The sequence below is a fragment of the Taudactylus pleione genome, unplaced genomic scaffold, assembly GCF_031769625.1.
Source record: "Taudactylus pleione unplaced genomic scaffold, aTauple2 ptg000378l, whole genome shotgun sequence".
NCBI classification, from domain to species: domain Eukaryota; kingdom Metazoa; phylum Chordata; class Amphibia; order Anura; family Myobatrachidae; genus Taudactylus; species Taudactylus pleione.
The window spans coordinates 6,518,594-6,540,209 of NW_028284779.1; the positions used below are offsets into that span (position 1 = coordinate 6,518,594).

General features: G+C 46.6%; 1 protein-coding gene across 2 annotated transcripts in view; it reads left to right on the plus strand.

Moving 5' to 3' along the window:
• Nucleotides 1-21,616, plus strand: part of GLP1R (glucagon like peptide 1 receptor) — a 590,706-nt gene that overhangs the window by 494,089 nt on the left and 75,001 nt on the right. For both annotated transcript variants that reach the window (XM_088445321.1, XM_088445322.1), the window contains exon 8: nucleotides 1,002-1,062. In XM_088445321.1, the coding sequence (XP_088301447.1) occupies nucleotides 1,002-1,062 (61 nt within the window). The remainder of the gene's footprint in view (nucleotides 1-1,001; nucleotides 1,063-21,616) is intronic.

Here is a 21,616-nt window from a genome sequence, read left to right on the forward strand (position 1 = left end):
CTCTCGCTCTGATATTCCAGTGACTGTCTCTCCCTCTCGTGCTCTGATATTCCAGTGACTGTTTCTCCCTCTCTCGCTCTGATATTCCAGTGAATGGGCTCGATTTAATTCAACACGAATTGAAAAGCGATGGGAGGGACCTCCTGGAGCTATTCAATTCAGCGCGCTGTTAACCCCGACTAAGGATTTCTTCTCACATCCCTCCTGGGGTGCGAGCAGAAATCTGACAAAACTCGTGGTGCAATGCTGTTTTCTGCCCTTAGGGCAGCGGAAACAGCATTGCACCTGGCAGTTAAGTAGGAGAATGCTGGTTCTAGTGACTAAATACAATGTTAAAGGCATATGAGGAGCAAGAACCGGCATTCTCCTACAAAACAGCGTGCTGAATTGAATAGCTCCGGGAGCTCCCTCCCGGCGTTTTTCAATTTGCATTGAATTGAATTGAGCCCAATGTCTCTCTCTCTCTCTCTCTCTCTGATATTCCAGTGACTCTCTCCCTCTCTCTATGATATTTCAGTGACTGTCTCTCCCTCTCTCGCTCTGATATTCCAGTGACTGTCTCTCCCTCTCTCGCTCTAATATTCCAGTGACTGTCTCTCCCTCTCTTTCTCTGATATCCCAGTGACTTTTCTCTCTCTCTGATATCCCAGTGACTGTTACTGTCTCTCTCTGACATCCCAGTGACTGTCACTCTCTCTCACTGACATCCCAGTGACTGTCACTCTCTCTCTCTCTGACATCCTAGTGACTGTCACTCTCTCTCTCTCTGATATCCCAGTGACTGTCACTCTCTCTGTCACTGACATCCCAGTGACTGTCACTCTCTCTCTGACATCCCAGTGACTGTCACTCTCTCTGTCACTGACATCCCAGTGACTGTCACTCTCTCTCTCTGACATCCCAGTGACTGTCACTCTCTCTCTCTGACATCCCAGTGACTGTCTCTCCCTCTCTCTGACATCCCAGTGACTGTCGCTCTCTCTCTTGTCTCTCTCTCTCAGGTGTCCCTATGCTGTTTGTTCTCCCGTGGGGCGTAGTGAAGTACCTTTATGAAGATGATGGGTTCGTGTACAACGACTGTTACTCGGTGTCTGGCGGCTGTATGTTGCAGTGGTTGTGCTGTGTGTGTGATGCTTGGCCTGTGAGGAGCCATCTACATGACTCTCTGTCATCTGTGTATGTTCATAGGCACAAAATGGAGACTGTACACAGCCACAATACGGAGATCGGTCATGTGCACTATACGGAGACAATATGGAGACTTTGTTATCACACCCCAGCAGCCACATCAATTCAGGACCAGCCCTCATGGAAACTGCATCAGGCCAGGATTTAAGGATATTTCTGCTTGGACACAGGTGAGTTCATCAGTAGCTTAGTCACCTTACTCACCTGTGTACAAGCAGGATTTCCTGACCTGTGCGGTCGTGGTTGAGGACTGGATTGGCAAGCAGGGTGGTAGGAGACATAAAGTATTCTCAATTATCTCATTTCAGCCACTTGTTCACATACTGAGAACAATATTTTCCATTTCACGCTTCATTTCATAGATTTATTGCTGGCTCCCCCTAGGGGACTTTTCATATTCCAGAAAGCAACGGGAAATGATCATGAAACCAAACAACTAAGGATTTATCCTGGAGATTTACAAATATTCATGGCAGGAACACTGATGGGTTGTTTAACTTAATTACCCTTAGCTGGATTCAGGGGAGATGTATTCATAATCATTACACTAACTGAAAGCACGTCATTTCTCTAATTAGTGGTTACAACGTACAATTTGTTATTTCAATCCTTGACCTGTTTTTTTTTTTCAGTATTATTCTTAGAATACAGCCCCTGTGGATTTTCTGGCGCAAGGTTTAATGTGTATTATGTGATGTGGTTATAATACACAGTTAGATGCTTGATGAGCATTATATAGTATACAGAATGCAGCTGTATAAGGTTCAACACATATTTGATACTGCTGTCCCATAGGACAGAGGGCCTGATTCAGAGCCGAACGCTCTCACCAGAGCGCTCGCTCTGAATCAGGGCCCTCCTCCCTCAACTTGGAGCGGCCTCATGGACGCTCGCATAGCTGTGGGTTACCACCCACAGTTATAGCAGGCGTCCATGATGATGGTCGCGATGGTCAAGACCATCGCGACCATCGGGCTTGCGACGAGACCCTGCAGTAGGGTCTCGGTGACTGCAAGCCCTGGAGTGATTTTGGCTCTATCAGAGCCAAAATCACTCCCACTGACATCACTACTGATGTCAGTGGGGCCGGACTCAGACGGTAGGCGTTCCCATGGGAACGCCTCCGTCTGGCAGCCACGCCCCCGGCACGCCCACCAAAGGGGGCGTGCTGTCACTCACCATCGACAGCACGCCCCTTTGGTGCGAGACCCATAACGACGGCCTGGCCGTCGTTATTCGGGTCTCGCGCATGCGCACGACGGAGCTCCCTCCGTCGTGCACATGCGCAATTCGGCACCATCGACCCGCTTGCGAGCGTCCTGCGCTCGCGAGCGGGTCTGAATCAGCCCCAGAGGCTGCATGTTGTACCTCTATATACTCTTCTATAATAGAGTAATACGATGGGCCTGGATACATACAGGGTATTAGATGCCTTCTCATACAGTATAGCCGGCAATGTCACCGCTGCCTGTATCTTGTGTAGTTTAACCATATTACTGGATGTTGGTCTAAAATTTAAATTCATGGAAAAACATAGGAGAATTGTTGGTCAATTAACTCTGCTTAATGCAGAATTAATAATAACTGTGTGGTTTATGGCCAATATAGATATTATTATTATTATCAGTTATTTATATAGCGCACACATATTCCGCAGCGCTTTACAGAGAATATTTGGCCATTCACATCCGTCCCTGCCCCAGTGGAGCTTACAATCTATGGCCCTCATTCAGACCCACTTGCGAGCGGCTGTCCGCTCGCAAGTGGGTCGATGGTCTGCACTGCGCATGCGCACGACGGAGGGAGCTCCGTCGTGCGCATGCGCGAGACGCGACGAGCGAAGGACTTTCCTTCGCTCGTAGTGTCTCATCAAAGGGGGCGTGCTGTCGATGTTGATTGACAGCACGCCCCCTTTGGTGGGCGTGCCTGCCAGACGGAGGCGTTCCCAAGGGAACGCCTACCATCAGAAGCCGGCCCCACTGACATCACTAGTGATATCAGTGGGAGTGATTTTGGCTCTGATAGAGCCAAAATCACTCCTGGCCTTGCGGTTGAAAAACTCAACCGCAGGCTTCTGCTCGCAGTGGCGATGGTCGCGACGGTCAAGACCATCGCGACCATCATCCTGCACGCTCGTATATGCTGTGGGTGGTGACCCACAGCTATACGAGCGTCCAGGAGGACGCTCCATAGTAATGGAGGTGGGCCCTGATTCAGAGCGAGCGCTCTGGTCAGAGCGTCCGGCTCTGAATCAGGGCCTATGTTCCCTAACACATGCCCACACACACATACACGCCTACCTTCCCGATTTGGTCGGCAGCCTCCCGAAAATCGGTGCCGCTCCCGACCTCCCGGGAAGGCAGGCACCCCCCCGCGCTTTTAAGTGAAAAACCCCGGCAGCAGGGGGGCCGGTGATGCGATTCGCGCTGCATCGTGTCATCGTGGCTCCGCCCCCTGCTGCAAAATGCCATTAATCACGGCATTGTGAAGAGGGGGCGGAGCCACGATGATGCGTCAGGTGCCGGGCCCCACCCCCATCACGCCCCCAGCTCTGTAAGCCCGACAGCTCCCTCCCGTAAGGAGGGAGCTAAATGTCGGCAAGCATGATACACACTAGGGTTAATTTTTGTTGGGAGCCAATTAGCCTACCAGTATATTTTTTGGAGTGTGGGAGGAAACCGGAGTACCCAGAGGAAACCCACGCAAGCACAGGGAGAATATACAAACTCCACACAGTTAGGGACGTGGTGGGAATCGAACCCACGACCTCAGTGCTGTGAGGTAGTAATGCTAACCATTACACCATCTGTGCCGCCCGAACTGTTATGAGCGGTTTCGGTTAAGTTCAGATCTAACGTCATCTTATTGGCTATCTGACAGGCATGTGTTTTGGATTGCCAATTACGTTTTCCAATCCAAACTTGCGCTAAGTTGGCGAAAAGAACCAAGTCAAAACCAAACTGCTTATCTCCAAAAACTACAGAGTGCACTCACCACCTACACATAGTGGAACAACCTATTTGGGGGGGTTAACAAATACAGTATATTTATATGAGAATGGTGCACATCGAACCGCTAGGAATCACCACTAAATATTGCTGCATTCTCAGAAATATTGGTTCAGACAACAAATGGCTTCGATGTGTGTAGTGGACAGGTGCAATATACAGAGATACAATACTTTGGGGTCTATTTAAAAATATTGCAACTTTTTGCTTCATTAGAACTATTTATATCACAGTTATAATACATATTATAGATTAATATATTGTAGCTTAGGGCCTGATTCAGAGCCGGACGCTCTGACAGAGTGCTCGCTCTGAATCAGGGCCGGCCCTTTGTTTTTTTAGAGCGGCCTCCTGGCCGCTCGCATAGCTGTGGGTCACCACCCACAGCTATAGCGAGCGGCCAGGAAGATGGTCGCGATGGTCAAGACCATCGCGACCATCGGGCATGCGACGAGACCATTGTGGTAGGGTCTCGTTGCCACAAGCCCTAGAGTGCTTTCGGCTCAAACAGAGCCGAAAGCACTCCCACTGACATCACTTGTGATGTTAGTGTTGCCGGCCCCAAACGGTAGGCGTTCCCATCAGAAAATGGGTCCGGCTATTTAAATTGGGTGCTCGCTCTTTGCGGTCTGTTGACGCCTCTATGTCTGAGCGAGCGAATGAAACATGCGCTCGCTATTTTGTAAAGATGCCCCCTGGCCGCTCGCATCCTACGTCATCTCCGCTATTTATTTGATTAATCGAGTACAGCGAAAGACGTCTGAACTGTTCGCAGTGCTTGTGGCTGGATTTTCCTACCGCAATCATGCGAACAGTTCAGGCTAAGAGACAACCAAGTGACGTGGCCGATGACGCTGCTTTGTTAATTATGCACACCCTTAAAACGCCCATTTTGACCGTTTGGCACGCCTGCGTTCGGATCTCCACTCCCCGTTTTCAAGCACCTTCCCCTGTTACCACCCACAAACGCCTCATCCTGTCACTCAAAGTAGCAGGCACTCGCTATTTTGCGAGCGCTCAATTTCCGACCGCACTGACTGGTTGGCACATGCGCATTATGACCCATACGCAGATGTGCGAACATCGCTCGGAGCGAACGAGCAGCCGCTTACCAACGGCTCTGAATCAGGCCCAAAGAGCCCTATTGACAACAAAAATGGGTGTTTTCTTCTACAATACGGATTACTATTGCTTCATCCAAGGGTTACTGTCAGTGGTAAGATTTGCTGGCTTCTGTTCTGTTATTGCCATGAGTTGTGTCACTGTCTCCTCCTAATGCCAACCAGTCATAGTGATAGCATGATCAGGGGCACCACAAAGGGGCTTGCTCTGGGGGTCTTTACTTGTCAGATAGGCATAACCAGGTCTCTAAGATGGCATGGCTAAGCAGCCAACGTAGATTCTGTAGAAGGGTCCTGATGGGGGGATGTAGTCTGGAAGCCGACGGTCTAAATGCCGACCGCCGGCTTCCAGACTGCTTTATCCCGACTAGGGACGAATGACAGGCGTCTAAATCGGACAGCTGTGGGGGGGAGGGTTAGGTTTAGGGTTCTCGGGGGGGACTTAGGGTTAGGCACCCCCCTGGGAGGTTAGGGTTAGGCTAGGGGGAGGGAGGGTTAGGATTAGGCATCCCGGGGAGAGGTTAGGGTTAGGCACCCCCCCGGGGGACTTAGGTTTAGGCATCGGGGAAGGGGGGGTTAGGTTTAGGCACTTAGAGAGGGGATTAGGGTTAGGCACTTGGGGGGGAGGTTAGGGTTAGGCACCCCTAAGGCAGGGTTAGGGGGTAGATTTAGGTTAGCGATACTTGCCTTAGGGACGATCGGGATTTTCACCCTTGCTGGGCTGCCGCTGTCGGGATTTAAACCGCCGGCCATGCGTCCGGCGGTAATACCTACTACACCCATTGGGGAAGGGGGGGTTAGGTTTAGGCACTTAGAGGGGGGGTTAGGGTTAGACACAGGGGGAGAGGTTAGGGTTAGGCATCCCTAAGGAGGGTTAGGGTTAGGGGGGTTAGGCTAGGTTAGTAAATACTTACCTTTAGGACGATCGGGATTTCCTCCTTTGTCGGGCAGCCGCTGTCGGGAATTGAACCCCTGATGGGATGTGGCTCTGTCTCGGTGCTTGTCAATCTCTTCTTAAATTTGTCTTACCTGCTCTGGCCCAACACTCCAAGGGGTAAATTTACTAACCGTCGGTTTTGAGTCTATTTAAAAAATAGACAGTTGGACAGTTGCTATGGCAGCTTTCAGCCCAGGGCTGGCAGTTCCTCGGGAGGAGGGAGTCCATTTATTTTTGGGTACCCCACTTTCCGAGGAATTCCAGCCTTGGGCTGACCAGTTGGGATTGGGTAATGTTATGGCAGGGACACCCCATGCTGTATGTCTCCCTGCTACTGTATGGCATTGTCCCCCAGTCTGGGGCTGATTACTGATGGGGAGGGGCACACATTTCTTTTATTTTAACCCTTATCTTTAAATTTTAACCTAACAAAGCCTGCACATATCATAGTGATTTGTGCAGTGCTTCTCATAAACTCGCCTGCTCAAGCAGATCTATTGTTTGGGCAGGTTTGCCGTCATTTTATGGTCTGGTTTTGGTCGATTTTAAAACCGACCATTAGTACATCTGCGAATCCTATTATGGTCTATGTTACAATATCGATTCATGGTCCAATGTTCTAAAGTCGGCTTTTTGGACGGTTTTGAATTGTAAATGGTTGGTTTGCAAAACCGATGGTAACTCGCCCAAATATACCCCCAAATTGTTTCCAAAGATAGGAATTCTGCACATTGGAACACTACACTATCAGAAAAAAATAAAACTTTTAAAATGGACTTGGATGAAAATAATGGTGAAAATCACTGTTCTGGTAAAACGGGAAGATTACTGAAACATAAAAATGTTAAAAATTGGTTTAGTTATGAAAGGGCAACTTTTCAGTGGCTAAACTAATTTCATCACAACAAAAAGTCAGTATTTTTTTATTACCGACCTTTTCTGAGTTTGGGATGTAAGAGTACAACCTGACATGTCAATCATAAAATATCTACAATGCCTTACAGTGGATGTCCAAATTTGGATGTTTCCCAAAACAGGGCTTATTCAGATGGAAATTCCCTCATAACACCCCCACAGTTACCTTAATATCACCACCAGCGACTGCTGAATTGGAAAGTTCTGCCACCTCCCCCAGAGAGATAACTGGAGATGCAGATAACTATTTCAGAATGAGGTGTGTAGTAAAAGTAGTTTTTGATTGGACAGCAAAGACACATCCTCACTACACTCCCCTAATAGAGTACTCAATAACACAGCAATCACAGAACAACAATATTAATGTAGGCGATGGACTACACCTAATTGATACATTTAGTTTTTTTCTCCCACATTCCCCAAAACCTTGTTCCAAATTTTCAGTAGCTCCTTCTTCATTCAGTGATGCAGATCTCCCAATATCCTATACAGAAAGTGCAACTGGTAAGACAGCCCCCAAAATGTGACAGGCAACGTCTCCCGTTAATGAGTTTACAGTATCACATGTAATGTCCTCTCATAGTTATTCCTCTCATTAAGGTGTTAAGGATTATGCTGACACCAATCGGCCTCTTGCCAGCCCATTATCCCATGGCACCGGTCCCATACCCAAGCCTTCGTTCTGACAGCTGTGAGTTGAGTGCAGTAGGAGGATTCACCAAGGGCCTGCTTACAAGAAGCCTTCAATCTATGATTAATAACATTATATATCAATCGGACCTAATCCGATTGATATCGGATTAATTTAACACTTGTATAAATGGAAATTAAATACTAACCTTCCAATTATGTTTATAATGAACAGATACTGAAAATTGAAGGTGGGTTCATAAAACCAAAGGTAGTAAAAGAGAAGTAACACTGTAGGAAGGAGGTTAAGCTATCACAAATACAGAAACAATTACACCAGCATATATGAAAATCATACCAATTAATAATATGTATAATAGTAATATCTGCAATAACTAATAAATGAAGACATTTAAATACAACTTGGTTGAAACTTAAGAGCAATTTAATAAGCTGTATTAATAAAAATATAAAATATACTGAATAAATGCAAATGCACGGACACCTCATGGATTTAGGACTACAATAGATACTGTAGAGTCTGTAATAGTCCATAATCAATTATCCGGAATATTAACCGGCACAGAGATAGTATTACCAGTTTGTAGATAGCTTGAAACTCTGTCATGTGGAATTAGCAAAGAGTCTTTGTAACAGATGGTAATAGACGGTAATTGTGGATAAAGCAGGCCCATACGGGTCAGAGTGTAGGTCCAAATGGCCAATAACAGGGTACCAGTTGGACGCTTTTCATCATAGCATATACCCACAACTTCCTCAGTAGCATATCAAGGACTGTGAAGCCAATTAACCTACCTAATGTGTGGTAGGAAATCAGAGCACCTGGAGAAACCCACAGAATCAGGGGGAGAACATGAATTGAACTCATAACTTCAGTAATGCTAGCCACTACACCAAACATGCTACACTGGTCCCATTGGTGCACTTTTTTTGTTGGCCCCAGTTAGTAATATATATAGGATACATGTCAATTATTTATAAGAAAAGACTGGGTCAATACTTCTGTATGGCAAAGTTTGGCACTTTATATAAAGAGATGTCCCCTTATCTCAGAAAAGTGAATCGGGTTAGGGTAACGGTTATAGCTGGGGCTCGTATACGGGAAATTCTCTCTACAAGGGAGCTGTATCAAGCCTTGGAGAGAGATAAAGGGTCTCATTTATCAAACTTTTTAAAACTCATAGCGTAGGATAAATGGTGCTCCAGCCAATCAGCTCCCAACTGTCATTTTTCAAACAGATGACAGTTGGGAGCTGATTGGCTGGAGCACCATTATCATGCGCAGTGAGTTTGAAAACTTGTTGCGTATGATAAAACTCATTGATAAATGGGCCCCACAGTGAACAAGTTGCCCAAAGCCACCAATCAGCGTCTTACTGCCATTTCAAGTACAGTGCTGATTGGCTGCTTTATCTCTCCCCAAGGCTTGATACATCTCACCCTATATCACAAGAATGTCAGTTTTCCACTGAACAAATTCAGTGTGACTTTAAAGTCTGGCAGATGTGAAGGTGGATAAATAACAAGTCTATATTTTCTCAGAAGACAGCCCTGGGAGATAATCAAGTTCTTGTGCTGCATTTCTTACATGGAATTCAAATTCGTTTAAGAATTTCTGTCAGCCAGCTGAGACTATGGAGCTCAGGTAATAATGTTACTGTAGGTCACTTCACACAGAGATGAGTAATAATCTATTTCCTTTACTTGTCTTTCAGGGTCACAGTCATCATCACATAAACATCTATTTTTACTTCTTGTTCACTTCATTTTATAAAATGCGAGTAATGGATCCATTCTACTTACCTGTAACCAGTGGCGTAACTAGGGTATTTGGAGCCAAATTTGAAAAGGGAGCCCCCCCCCCTATTGTGCGGCGCGCAGTGAAAAAAAATGGGCGTGGTCACTTACAAATGGGGCGTGTCAACATGACACACCCCTATATTTTCACACTGAACATTCCTATCCATATGCACCTTAACCCCAGTGGAACCCCTTATACAGTACCCCCAGTATGGAGTTGTGGTCCCTCTTATGCAGGCCCATAGTAGTGCCCCTTATGCAGTATCCCAGTAGTGGTCCCCCCAAATGCAGTGCCCCATGTAGTGTTCCCCCTTATGCAGTGCCCCAGTAGCAGTCCCCACAATGCAGTGTGCCCAGTAGCGGTATCCTTTGATGCAGTGCCCTTTATATGGGGCCCCCAGTAGTAGTCCCCCCCCTATGCAGTGCCCTTTATATAGTGCCCCCAGCAGTAGTCCACCCCCCATGCAATTGTCCCAGTAGTGGTCCCCTTATGCAGGCACCCAGTAGTGATCCCCCCTATCCAGTGCCCCCTGTAGTGGCCCTTCCTATTATTGCTCCCAGTAGTGGTCCCCCGAGTGCAGTGCCTCTACTAGTAGGCCCCTTTTATAATGCCCCCAGTGGTAGTTTCCCCCCAAGTAGTAGTCCCCAGTAGAGGTTCCCCCTCCCGATTAAGTGCCCCCAGTAGTAGCCCCCCCAGTAGAGGTCCTCCCAATAATGGTGCCCCCACCCCCAGTAGAGGTCCTCCCAGTAGTAGCCACCCCCCTCCCCCGTTCTGCAGATAGGTAAAAAAATATATATATATGTGTGTATATATATATATATAAAAACATACTTACCTGCTGCTCCGGTCCGCGCCGCCGCTCCCGCCGCCGCCCGCCAGTCCTCCAGGGCTGGCGCGCTCAGCATTATGGGACAGACGTCATGACGTCAGTCCCATTACCCACTGTCCGGCTCTTGCAGTGGGTGCTGCTGCAGTCAATGAGAGTCTATCTGACTCTCATTGGCTGCTATTTAACACACACATCACCGCCAGCGCTGGCGGCGATGCGTGTGTTATACACAGCCTGAGCCCGCCTCCTGGCACTAGTGGGCAAGTGCTCAGGGGGAGGGAACAGGCTCAGGTGTGCAGCACAGGACCGGCACAGGAAGCCTAGCGCCAGTCCTGTGTAAATGTGTAGCACCGACCGCAATCACTGCGGTCGGCGCTACACTTGTGACTAACTAGGGCGGGCCGGACCGTGGCCGGCGGCGCCCCCCTGCGCCGCCGGTCCCACGGGCCCCAGGGCACGCACCCTGCCCGACCCCCCCTAGTTACGCCACTGCCTGTAACGCAGGAGATATCACTGATATTTAATGGTTACATTTCATCCCTGATCCTGGTTGCAGTCCCCATACCAGTGGCGTATCTATAATAGGAGCAGTGTGTGCGGGGCACACGGGCCTCCGGGTCCAGGGGTGCCCCACACCGCACACACTGCACCCATATTTTTTAAACTTACTTGTCCGAGGTCCCGCGTCGGGTGTCACTGCTGCTCAGAACACCAGAAAAATGGCCGCCGCGGCCATTTCCCGATGTTCTACGCATGTGCAGTAGACTCCGGGCACAATCTAGTGCCCGGAGTCTATTAATACTCTGGTGGCTGGCCAGCCGCATCAGTCAGCTGCCAGCCACCAGGGAGAGAGGAGGGGGCCCCGCATGAGGAGTGCACACAGGCCCCCTCCTCTCTTAAAACACCCCTGCCCCATACACTAGTATGGGAACCTTCCTTCATCAAACTCTGCAAATTGCAAGTTTTGGGAGTTTAATTGTCAGAACTCACTCCATCCTCAGATGGCGTTTGTCCCCAGAGCCCAGGTGGTGAAGAGGGATCCCCAGCGGGGGTGTATCTACTCATTGGCCAGGATGGCACTCGCCAGGGGCGCTGATGAAATAGGGGGCGCCGTCCGGCAGTGCCACCAGCAGCCAAGGGGTGGACAAGTCCCCCAGCCCCACAAGTGTAGGGCAGACCGCAGTGATAGCGTTCTTCCCTACACAGTTTACAAACACACATCCGCCAGCGGCGGCTGTGTGTTTGTAATAGCAGCCAGCTAATGAGAGTCAGACAGACTCTCATTAGCTGCTGCGTCGTCCGCGGAGGGAGCCGGCTGGAGCTCACTATTGAGCTCTGTCTTCCGGCTCCCTCTGCAGCGTGTGATGGGAGAGACGTCATGACGTATGACGTCTCTCCCATGCAGGAGAAGAGCGGGCGGGACTCTGACTGGACAGTGCCGGTCGCGTCAGGAGCGGGGATCAGGTAAGTTGTATTTTTTTTTCTTTGTGTGTGTGTGTGTAGGGCACTGAAATAGGGGGTGGCCGCTACTGGGGGCAATTTATGGGGGGGTGCCCGCTACTGGGGGCTCTGTATAGGGGTGGCTAATCCTAGGGGCACTCTACAGGGGTGGCCACTACTGGGGGCACTTTATGGGAGGTGGATGCTACTGGGGGCTCTGTATAGGGGTGGCCACTACTGGGGACAATTTAGGGGGGTGGCCACTACTGTTGACACTGTATAGGGGTGGCCACTACTGGGGGCACTCTATAGGGGTGGCCACTACTGTGGGCACTTAAATAGGGGGTGGCCACTACTGGGGGTAATTTAGGGGGGTGGCCACTACTCGGGGCAATTTAGGGGGGGTTGCCACTACTGGTGGCACTGTATAGGGGGGACTACTACTGGGGGCACTGTATAGGGGGGACTACAACTGGGGTCAATGCAGCATAGGGGGGACTACAACTGGGGTCTACTACCGGGGGCACTGTATAGGGGGGACTACTACTGGGGGCAATGCAGCATAGGGGGATTGCTACTGGAGGGTTACTACTGGGGGCACTGCATGGGGGGGCGCCAGTCCATTACATTGCCAGGGGTGCTTGGATACCTAGATACACCCCTGATCCAAAGCTTTATTTTTATACTGAAATTTAGATTTGAGTCAGGACTCGCCCTTCTTAAATCTTAATCTCTCTGCACATTTTAAATCTGCCCCACCTGTAGTGCAACATGGTGTTACCAAGGTGCAAAGTTACTGTACTTTCTCTATTTTGCTTGGCTCCCAATGCAGAATTAGCCCCTACTGTACTGTATGTCTCTCGTACCTATGTGAAAGCTGAAAGCTGCATCAATGTTACAAAAAATCAGCAAGCTGGGTATTTGCTACTATTTAGCTCAGACACAATCACAATTTGTTCTTGCGTTTCACATGTGGTTTTTGTATGTTTGTCCTTGCGTTTCACATGTGGTTTCTCTGGTATTTATCCTTGTGTTTCACATGTAGTTTCACTTTCTGTATGTTTGTCCTTGTGTTTCACATGTGGTTTCTCTGGAGTTTGTCCTTGTGTTGCACATGTGATTCCTCTGGTGTTTGTCCATGTGTTTCACATGTAGTTTCACTTTCTGTATGTTTGTCCTTCTGTTTCACATGTGGTTCCTCTGGTGTTTGTCCTTGTGTTTCACATGAGGTTTCTCTGGCGTTTGTTCGTGCATTTCACATGTGGTTTCTCTGGTATTTATCCTTGTGTTTCACATGTGGTTTCTCTGGTGTTTGTCCTTGTGTTGCACATGTGGTTTCTCTGGTATTTATCCTTGTGTTTCACATGAGGTTTCTCTGGTGTTTGTCCTTGTGTTTCACATGTGGTTTCTCTGATATTTGTCCTTGGGTTTCACATGTGGTTTCACTTTCTGTATGTTTGTCCTTGTGTTTCACATGTGGTTCCTCTGGTGTTTGTCCTTGTGTTTCACATGTGGTTTCTCTGATATTTGTCCTTGGGTTTCACATGTGGTTTCACTTTCTGTATGTTTGTCCTTGTGTTTCACATGTGGTTCCTCTGGTGTTTGTCCTTGTGTTTCACATGTGGTTCCTCTGGTGTTTGTCCTTGTGTTTCACATGTAGTTTCACTTTCTGTATGTTTGTCCTTCTGTTTCACATGTGGTTTCTCTGGTATTTATCCTTGTGTTTCACATGTGGTTTTGTATGTTTGTCCTTGTGGTTCACATGTGGTTTTGTATGTTTGTCCTTGTGGTTCACATGTGGTTTCTCTGGTGTTTGTCCTTGCGTTTCACATGAGGTTTCTCTGGTATTTGTCCTAGCATTTCACATGTGGTTTCTATATGTTTGTCCTTGCATTTCACATGTGGTTTCTCTGGTGTTTGTCCTTGCGTTTCACATGAGGTTTCTCTGGTATTTGTCCTAGCATTTCACATGTGGTTTCTATATGTTTGTCCTTGCATTTCACATGTGGTTTCTCTGGTGGCTTTTCTTGTGTTTCACATGAGGTTTCTCTGGTGTTTGTCCTTGTGTTGCACATGTGGTTCCTCTGATGTTTGTCCTTGTGTTTCACATGTGGTTCCTCTGATGTTTGTCCTTGTGTTTCACATGTGGTTTCTCTGGTATTTATCCTTGTGTTTCACATGTAGTTTCACTTTCTGAATGTTTGTCCTTGTGTTTCACATGTGGTTTCTCTGGAGTTTGTCCTTGTGTTGCACATGTGGTTCCTCTGGTGTTTGTCCTTGTGTTTCACATGTAGTTTCACTTTCTGTATGTTTGTCCTTGTGTTTCACATGTGGTTTCTCTGGTGTTTGTCCTTCTGTTTCACATGTGGTTCCTCTGGTGTTTGTCCTTGTGTTTCACATGAGGTTTCTCTGGCGTTTGTTCGTGCATTTCACATGTGGTTTCTCTGGTATTTATCCTTGTGTTTCACATGTGGTTTCTCTGGTGTTTGTCCTTGTGTTGCACATGTGGTTTCTCTGGTATTTATCCTTGTGTTTCACATGAGGTTTCTCTGGTGTTTGTCCTTGTGTTGCACATGTGGTTCCTCTGATGTTTGTCCTTCTGTTTCACATGTGGTTCCTCTGATGTTTGTCCTTGTGTTTCACATGTGGTTCCTCTGGTGTTTGTCCTTGTGTTTCACATGTGGTTCCTCTGGTGTTTGTCCTTGTGTTTCACATGTAGTTTCACTTTCTGTATGTTTGTCCTTGTGTTTCACATGTGGTTCCTCTGGTGTTTGTCCTTGTGTTTCACATGAGGTTTCTCTGGTGTTTGTTCTTGCGTTTCACATGTGGTGTCTCTGGTATTTATCCTTGTGTTTCACATGTGGTTTTGTATGTTTGTCCTTGTGGTTCACATGTGGTTTTGTATGTTTGTCCTTGCGTTTCACATGAGGTTTCTCTGGTATTTGTCCTAGCATATCACATGTGGTTTCTATATGTTTGTCCTTGGGTTTCACATGTGGTTTCTCTGGTGTTTGTCCTTGTGTTTCACATGTGGTTTCTCTGGTGGCTTTTCTTGTGTTTCACATGAGGTTTCTCTGGTGTTTGTCCTTGTGTTTCACATGTGGTTTCTCTGGTGTTTGTCCTTGTGTTTCACATGTGGTTTCTCTGGTGTTTGTCCTTGTGTTTCACATGTGGTTTCTCTGGTGTTTGTCCTTGTGTTTCACATGTGGTTTCCCTGGTGTTGACCTTGCATTTCACATGTGGTTTCTCTGGTATTTTTCCATTTGTGGTTACTCTTATATTTGTCCTTGTATTCCACATGCATTGTCCGTGGTGTTCTTCCATGTATTTCACATGTGGTTTCCCTGGTGTTTTTCCTTGTGTTTCACATGTGGTTTCACTTTCTGTATGTTTGACCTTGTGTTTCACATGTGGTTTCTCTGGTGTTTGTCCTTGTGTTTCACATGTGGTTTCACTTTCTGTATGTTTGTCCTTGAGCTTCACATGTGGTTTCTCTGCTGTTTGTCCTTGTGTTTCACATGTAGTTTCACTTTCTGTATGTTTGTCCTTGTGTTTCACATGTGGTTTCTCTGGTGTTTGTCCTTGCATTTCACATGTGGTTTCTCTGGTATTTATCCTTGTGTTTCACATGTGGTTTCTCTGGTATTTATCCTTGTGTTTCACATGTGGTTTTTGTATGTTTGTCCTTGTGTTTCCCATGTGGTTTCTCTGGTGTTTGTCTTTGCGTTTCACATGTGGTTTCCCTGGTGTTGACCTTGCGTTTCACATGTGGTTTCCCTGGTGTTGACCTTGCGTTTCACATGTGGTTTCTCTGGTATTTTTCCTTGCACTTCACAAAGATATACATTGATACTTTTACTGTTGTTTTAAATCCAGTATAATCTATATAAAGAATTTACTCCATACTACTTTTTTAATACTTTAATAAATAAACTTATAAACTGAATAGAAGCCTATAAGACAATAAATGTGCAATGCATTTAGAAGGACGATTATTTTGTATGGTGCTCCGCAGAATGCAGCTTCATGTATGTACTTTATAGAAGTTATGTAATACTGATTTCTTAGTTGCCAGTTTGAACTAGATATTAGAAGAATGAGTCCATCCAGGAAAATATTCAGAGATAAAGCTTTTCTCATTCCTATATAAAAGGTAATATTGATGTGTGAACTTCTAAGTAAGAATATAACACCACTCACTTACTGTACCCCCTGATGTAGGATGCCCTAAGTTAGGGTAGTGGGTGTCACTCGCCTGCAAAGCAGTATGTCTTATCCCCTTATTAGTGGCCTATTCCTGGCTTTGTTCTCTGCAGTACTGTAGCTGTAGGAACATCTCGCCTCCTCTTCTGTTACAATAAATGATCAAATAAATAAGTATGTTGCTGATAAGACTGGAGACTGCCTCCAGGGCCCTAGTGATCCTCACTTTTATGTGTGAGCCGCTCTCGGAGACTAATCCAGCATTAATTAGATGTTAGCGGTCTTGCTGTTAAAACAAATGATGTTTAGCCACAGGGTGGATATCACTGACGTGAAGACACATAAAAATACAAAAAAAATCAACATTTTATTAAGAAATAAATACCGGCTTTGAATTGCTCAGAGATACAAACAGACATTTATGCAAATTCCAAGTAAAGTTTCCTCAATCTGTAAAATACAGTTCTCACTTCAGACATTAAGGAGCCGTCATGTTATATGGTTCTCCTACAAAGAGTATAATTGCCAAATCCAATTTTCTTTTCTTTTTAATTTAAGCTGTTTTATATGACTTAAAATAAAGTGAGAACAGTAGGCCCAGAGCCGTAACTAGACTTTTTGGTGCCCTGTGCCAGAAAGAGCATTGGCGCCCACATTGAGTAATGCAAAGAGACGGATGTGACTTCCGGTAATATAGCCATGATGCTAAAGAATTAAATACTATCAGATGGAGGGATTAACATGCACCATAGAATAGACACCTCCCCTAAAAGGTGTATAAGGGGATGTGTCCACGTGTATTTGTATTCATGTAAGTGAACAATTCTAAGAACTATAGGGGTGATTTAGCTTTGGATGCACTCAGGCATTTCTGTCCTTACTAACATGCAAATGCAGCAGGAAGTGTATGACACCCCCTGCTGCATTTGCGATCCCAGCACTGCGCCTGACGTCACAGGCTGGGATCACCATCGCGATCATCGGTAGACGCAGTCCCTGGCCTTGCCGCTCTCGGAAAACAGGACCGACACCCCTCCCCTTTTCCATGAACACCAGCCGTCCTTGCCCCCGCACCGCCCCTTAAATGCCTCTGCCTGTCAATCAGGCATAGAAGGATCTGCATGAGATCATGCAGGACCCGTTCTGCACATTCATCTTTTTTTAAAAAGTATAAAGGCTGATTGGTTGCAAAAGGTTACACTCAAAAAATAAGGAATCAAATTATAGGGAAACCTATTCTCCGGTGGCAAAATATCCTTATGACTGTTCATGGCTATATCAGCATTGCATGAAATGATACTGTATTAACTGGATTTTGATTCAGCATTCCGGTACTGTGAGCTGACGGAGGAAATTTACATGGAACCACCAGAACAATACAATGAGAAGATGTTCAAGGAAGGTAAAGTTTGTCTTCTAGAAATGGCACTAGACTGTATGGCCGGAAGCAAAGCGACCACTGTTGGTATATAAAATTAGGCACTGTATATATAAAATTAGGCACTGTACTACAAGAAACAGGCTACGGCTGTTCAAAAGCAGACCATTGTCTCTAGCATAAATATATATAGAAGAAACTCTTCATTGTTGTTGTATGTGTTGATGACCTGCTATTGGCAGGCCAGAAAGAAGACATTGGAGAAGCAAAGGAGATACTTGGTCAGAGGTTTAAAATGAAAGATCTAGGTCCATTGCATTATGTATTAGGCCTGAGGATCAAGCAAGACCTAGATAAAGGGTACCATAACCGTCGACCAGCTGCCATATATTGGAAATATACTTGAAAAGTATGGAATATCAGGCAACAAAAGTACTAAAATGACTAAGAATATGTCACCCAAAGATAAGAAAGAGGCAGAAGATATGAAAAATGCCCCTTTTCAGAATGCTATCGGACATCTGATGTATGCGAGTGTTGGGGCTCAGCGGGATATCACACATGCATGGGCAAAGTAAGCCAGTTTGCTACAAACCCAGGAAGACAGCATTGGGCAGCTGTAAAACGGATCCTGAGGTATTTAAAAGGGACGCCATCCATGAAGTTGGAACTCATCAGTCTGGCAATTCTACATTGGAGTCGTTCACCGATGCTGACCTGGGGCCAAATGTAGATTTCCACCATTCCTACACTGGATACTTGTTCCTACTGGCAGGTCAGCTGGGAAAGCAGGAAGCAGACAACAGTGGTGTTGTCCACCACAGAACCAAAATATATGGCATTGACTGATTCGGCCAAGTAGGCTCTACATCTCAGAGGTGCCATCGACTTATGACACAGCACGAAGCATCACAGAAGGTCCAAACACAGATAAGATATCACTTAATTTGTGAACTTGTGGAAAGAAGATCCATTGATGTAGTCCAAATCACCAACGAGGAAAATCCTGCAGATGTGATAACGAAAGGGGCCACATCGCATTCACTTTGATGTTTCTGAAGAAAAGTAGACTGGAAGTCACTTGATATGTTGAGGCCTTTTCATGTGTTTAACCCAATTTATTTTACAGATTTCTATAGAAGAGCTGACATTTAAAGTTTGTGTAACATGGAGAAGTTTGTGCGATGGGGGGTGGGGGAGGATCATCTGTGCACATGTGCTGGGATTACTGGAGAGGCAGCTGCCTCTGATCTCTATGGATGGTACATGGTAGTGCACTGAGCAATGGATGGTAGTGTACTGAGCAATGGATGGTAGTGCACTGAGCAATGGATGGTAGTGCACTGAGCAATGGATGGTAGTGCAATGAGCAATGGATGGTAGTGCACTGAGCAATGGATAACTCTCATACAAGGTTATACAGGCTGGGACGTGTAGCATGACTGATTGAATACTCCCTGAACACACAGGAACTGCACATAAAACACAAATAAACTGCTGACCGATTCATTGGGCCTGACCAGAGGTGCACACAATTCGCACACAATGCAGATGTTCACGTAATGTGCAACTGCGCATGTGCGAAAATGTCAGAAAACCCCTACGACGCATGTGTTACACAGAGTGTGACAGAGAGTATCAGAAATGGGGCGGCAAAGTCATGGGTGTTCCTGGAAGGTGGCAAGAAGCAAACGCAAAAAGGTCCATCTCATGGGCATATTATAGGACTGTCGCAGGAGTGTCACTGGAAGCGGCTGCAGTCTCAGATGCCCAGCCGCAGCCACAGAGGCCATGTTCAGACAGAGAAACTGCATCTGCCATAGGGTTGGTGCCAGTGTTGATGCTGCACATGAGGGTACGCCAATGGTGGCATGTCAAGAATCACCAGCAGTGTTACAGCGTGCAGAGATGCAGATAGTGAGTGTCTCAGTGCTTGCTTATTCAGACTCAGGCTACTCCACCAGGGGAAGGCTGATACTAGCATTTGTATATTATCGCTGCATTTGCATATTATCCGGAAACAGGCGCAGCAATTTTCACCTCTGATTTGAGGCTGTTTCATATCCAACACAGGGCATACTTGCCTACTTTTAAAAAAGCGTTTCAGGGAGATTGTGAAAGCAGCACCTATGAGCGCGTGTTACAGTGGGCATGTACTGATAAATCTGAGAGGCGTGTCCTAAACCTGACTTACATCCAAATGTAAACCAGCCCAAAAGCAGTTAGTAAGATCTCTTTGTCGATGAAAACACACTAATACTTCTCAGAAATTCATAGGGATCATTGTGCCTTATAATAACCAATGCAAGGAAATGACACTAATGATCCCATTTGAATGTATATATCTCTGTTTTTTAATATAACAGCTTCATAATGGGGGTAAGGATGAAATGAGGGAGATTGGTAGACTCTTCAGGGAGACAGGGAAATTGCTACTATTTCAGGGAGTCTCCCTGACAATGAGGGAGAAGTATGACACAGGGTTAATGTTTGTAAGCCATCTACAAACACTTTGCTTCATAAAGAGGGTTGGGAATATCATATATTACCAATAAATCTATATTTCTAAATAAAATTGTTTGGGATAATAGATGTTCTTGACCTAATTCAATTATAAAAAAATTCATTTCTAAGTGATTTTTGGAAAAGAAAATGGTCAGGTGGTCAAAGGGCCTTTGGTCTGTTGAATATAATCCTGTTGGCGCAGCAAATCGTGCGTGCTGCAGTTCAGCATTACATACAGGGAAGTGCAATGCCGTGGCAATGCATTACATTGGGTTTACTGCAGTAAAAAAATGGTAATTACCCATTAAGGAGTTAAACAAATCACTATTTAAACTGGATGCAAAATTGACTTTGAGCCTTTATAGTATGAGTTGTGAATGTAACCAGAAAGCCTTCATACAGTATAACATCTCCCATGGTTTAGTAATTAATTAGCATCCTTTGGTATTTAAGGTGTACTGTATATAAGAGTCAAATTACCACTCAGGATTGTCACTTTGGGCAAAATTTCCTAAGCTGCAGGTTCTAAACCCTGGCAGTTTAACGGTGGGTTCTAAATGACACCAAAACCGTTGACTAGTAATTTGAGCCCTAGCCCTGTTCTATTCTATTATAAAATGTGTTTTGACCACGGTTTTGCAGTGGTTTTGGCCTTAGTAAATCTGCGGATAGCAAAACCACAGCCGAACCGTCACCAAACCACCAGGGCAGGGGCTGGCTGGCAACTTTTAGCCTGGGGGGCAAATGCATGCAGGCGGCCCTGGCAGAGGAGTAGCGTGTAGCCAGGGTGCCCGAAGAACGTGCGTGCTATGGCGCCCTCCCCCCCTCAAGTGTTCCAGGGAGGAGGCGGATCCATATGGGATTAATGTAAAGTAAAAATAAAGATTAGGGGCAGCCCCATCGTGGTGCCCATATGCAGTGCCCCCCTATGCCCCAGGCCCTTATGCAGGCCTCCAGTAGTGCCCCCAGTAGTGATCTCCCCTATGCAGTGCCCCTTATACAATGCCCCCAGTAGTGGTCCCCCCTGTGCAGTGCCCCTTGTGCCCCCAGTAGTAAGCCTTATATAGTGCCCCCAGTAGTGGTACCCCCTATGCAGTGCCCCTTATATAGTGCCCCCAGTAGCAGTCCACCCCCCATGCAGTGCCCCCAATAGTGGTAACCCTTATGCAGTGCCCCTTAAATAGTGGCCCCAGTTGTAGTCTCCCCCCTATGCAGTACCCCAAGTATTGCCCTTTTTATAGAGCCCCCAGCAGTGGTCCCTCGATGCAGTGCCCCCAGTGGTAGTCCCCTCCCCTCTATGTAGTGCCCCTAGTAGTAGTCCCCTCCCCCCTATGCAGTGCCCCTAGTAGTTGTCCCCTCCCCTTGTAGTGCCCCTAGTAGTAGTCCTCCCTTGTAGTGCCCCCAGTAGTAGGCCCCCTTGTAGTAGTAGTCCCCCCCTTGTAGTGCCCCCCAGTTGTAGCCCCCCCTTGAAGTGCCCCCAGTAACAATCCCCAGTAGTGGTCTCCAACGTGCAGTGCCACCAGTAGTGGTCCCCCCTTGTAGTGCCCCCCCTGTAGTCGCTCCCCCCTTGTAGTGCCCCCAGTAGTGATCTCCCCCTTGTAGTACCCCCAGTAGTGGCCTCCCTCTTGTAGTGCCCCCAG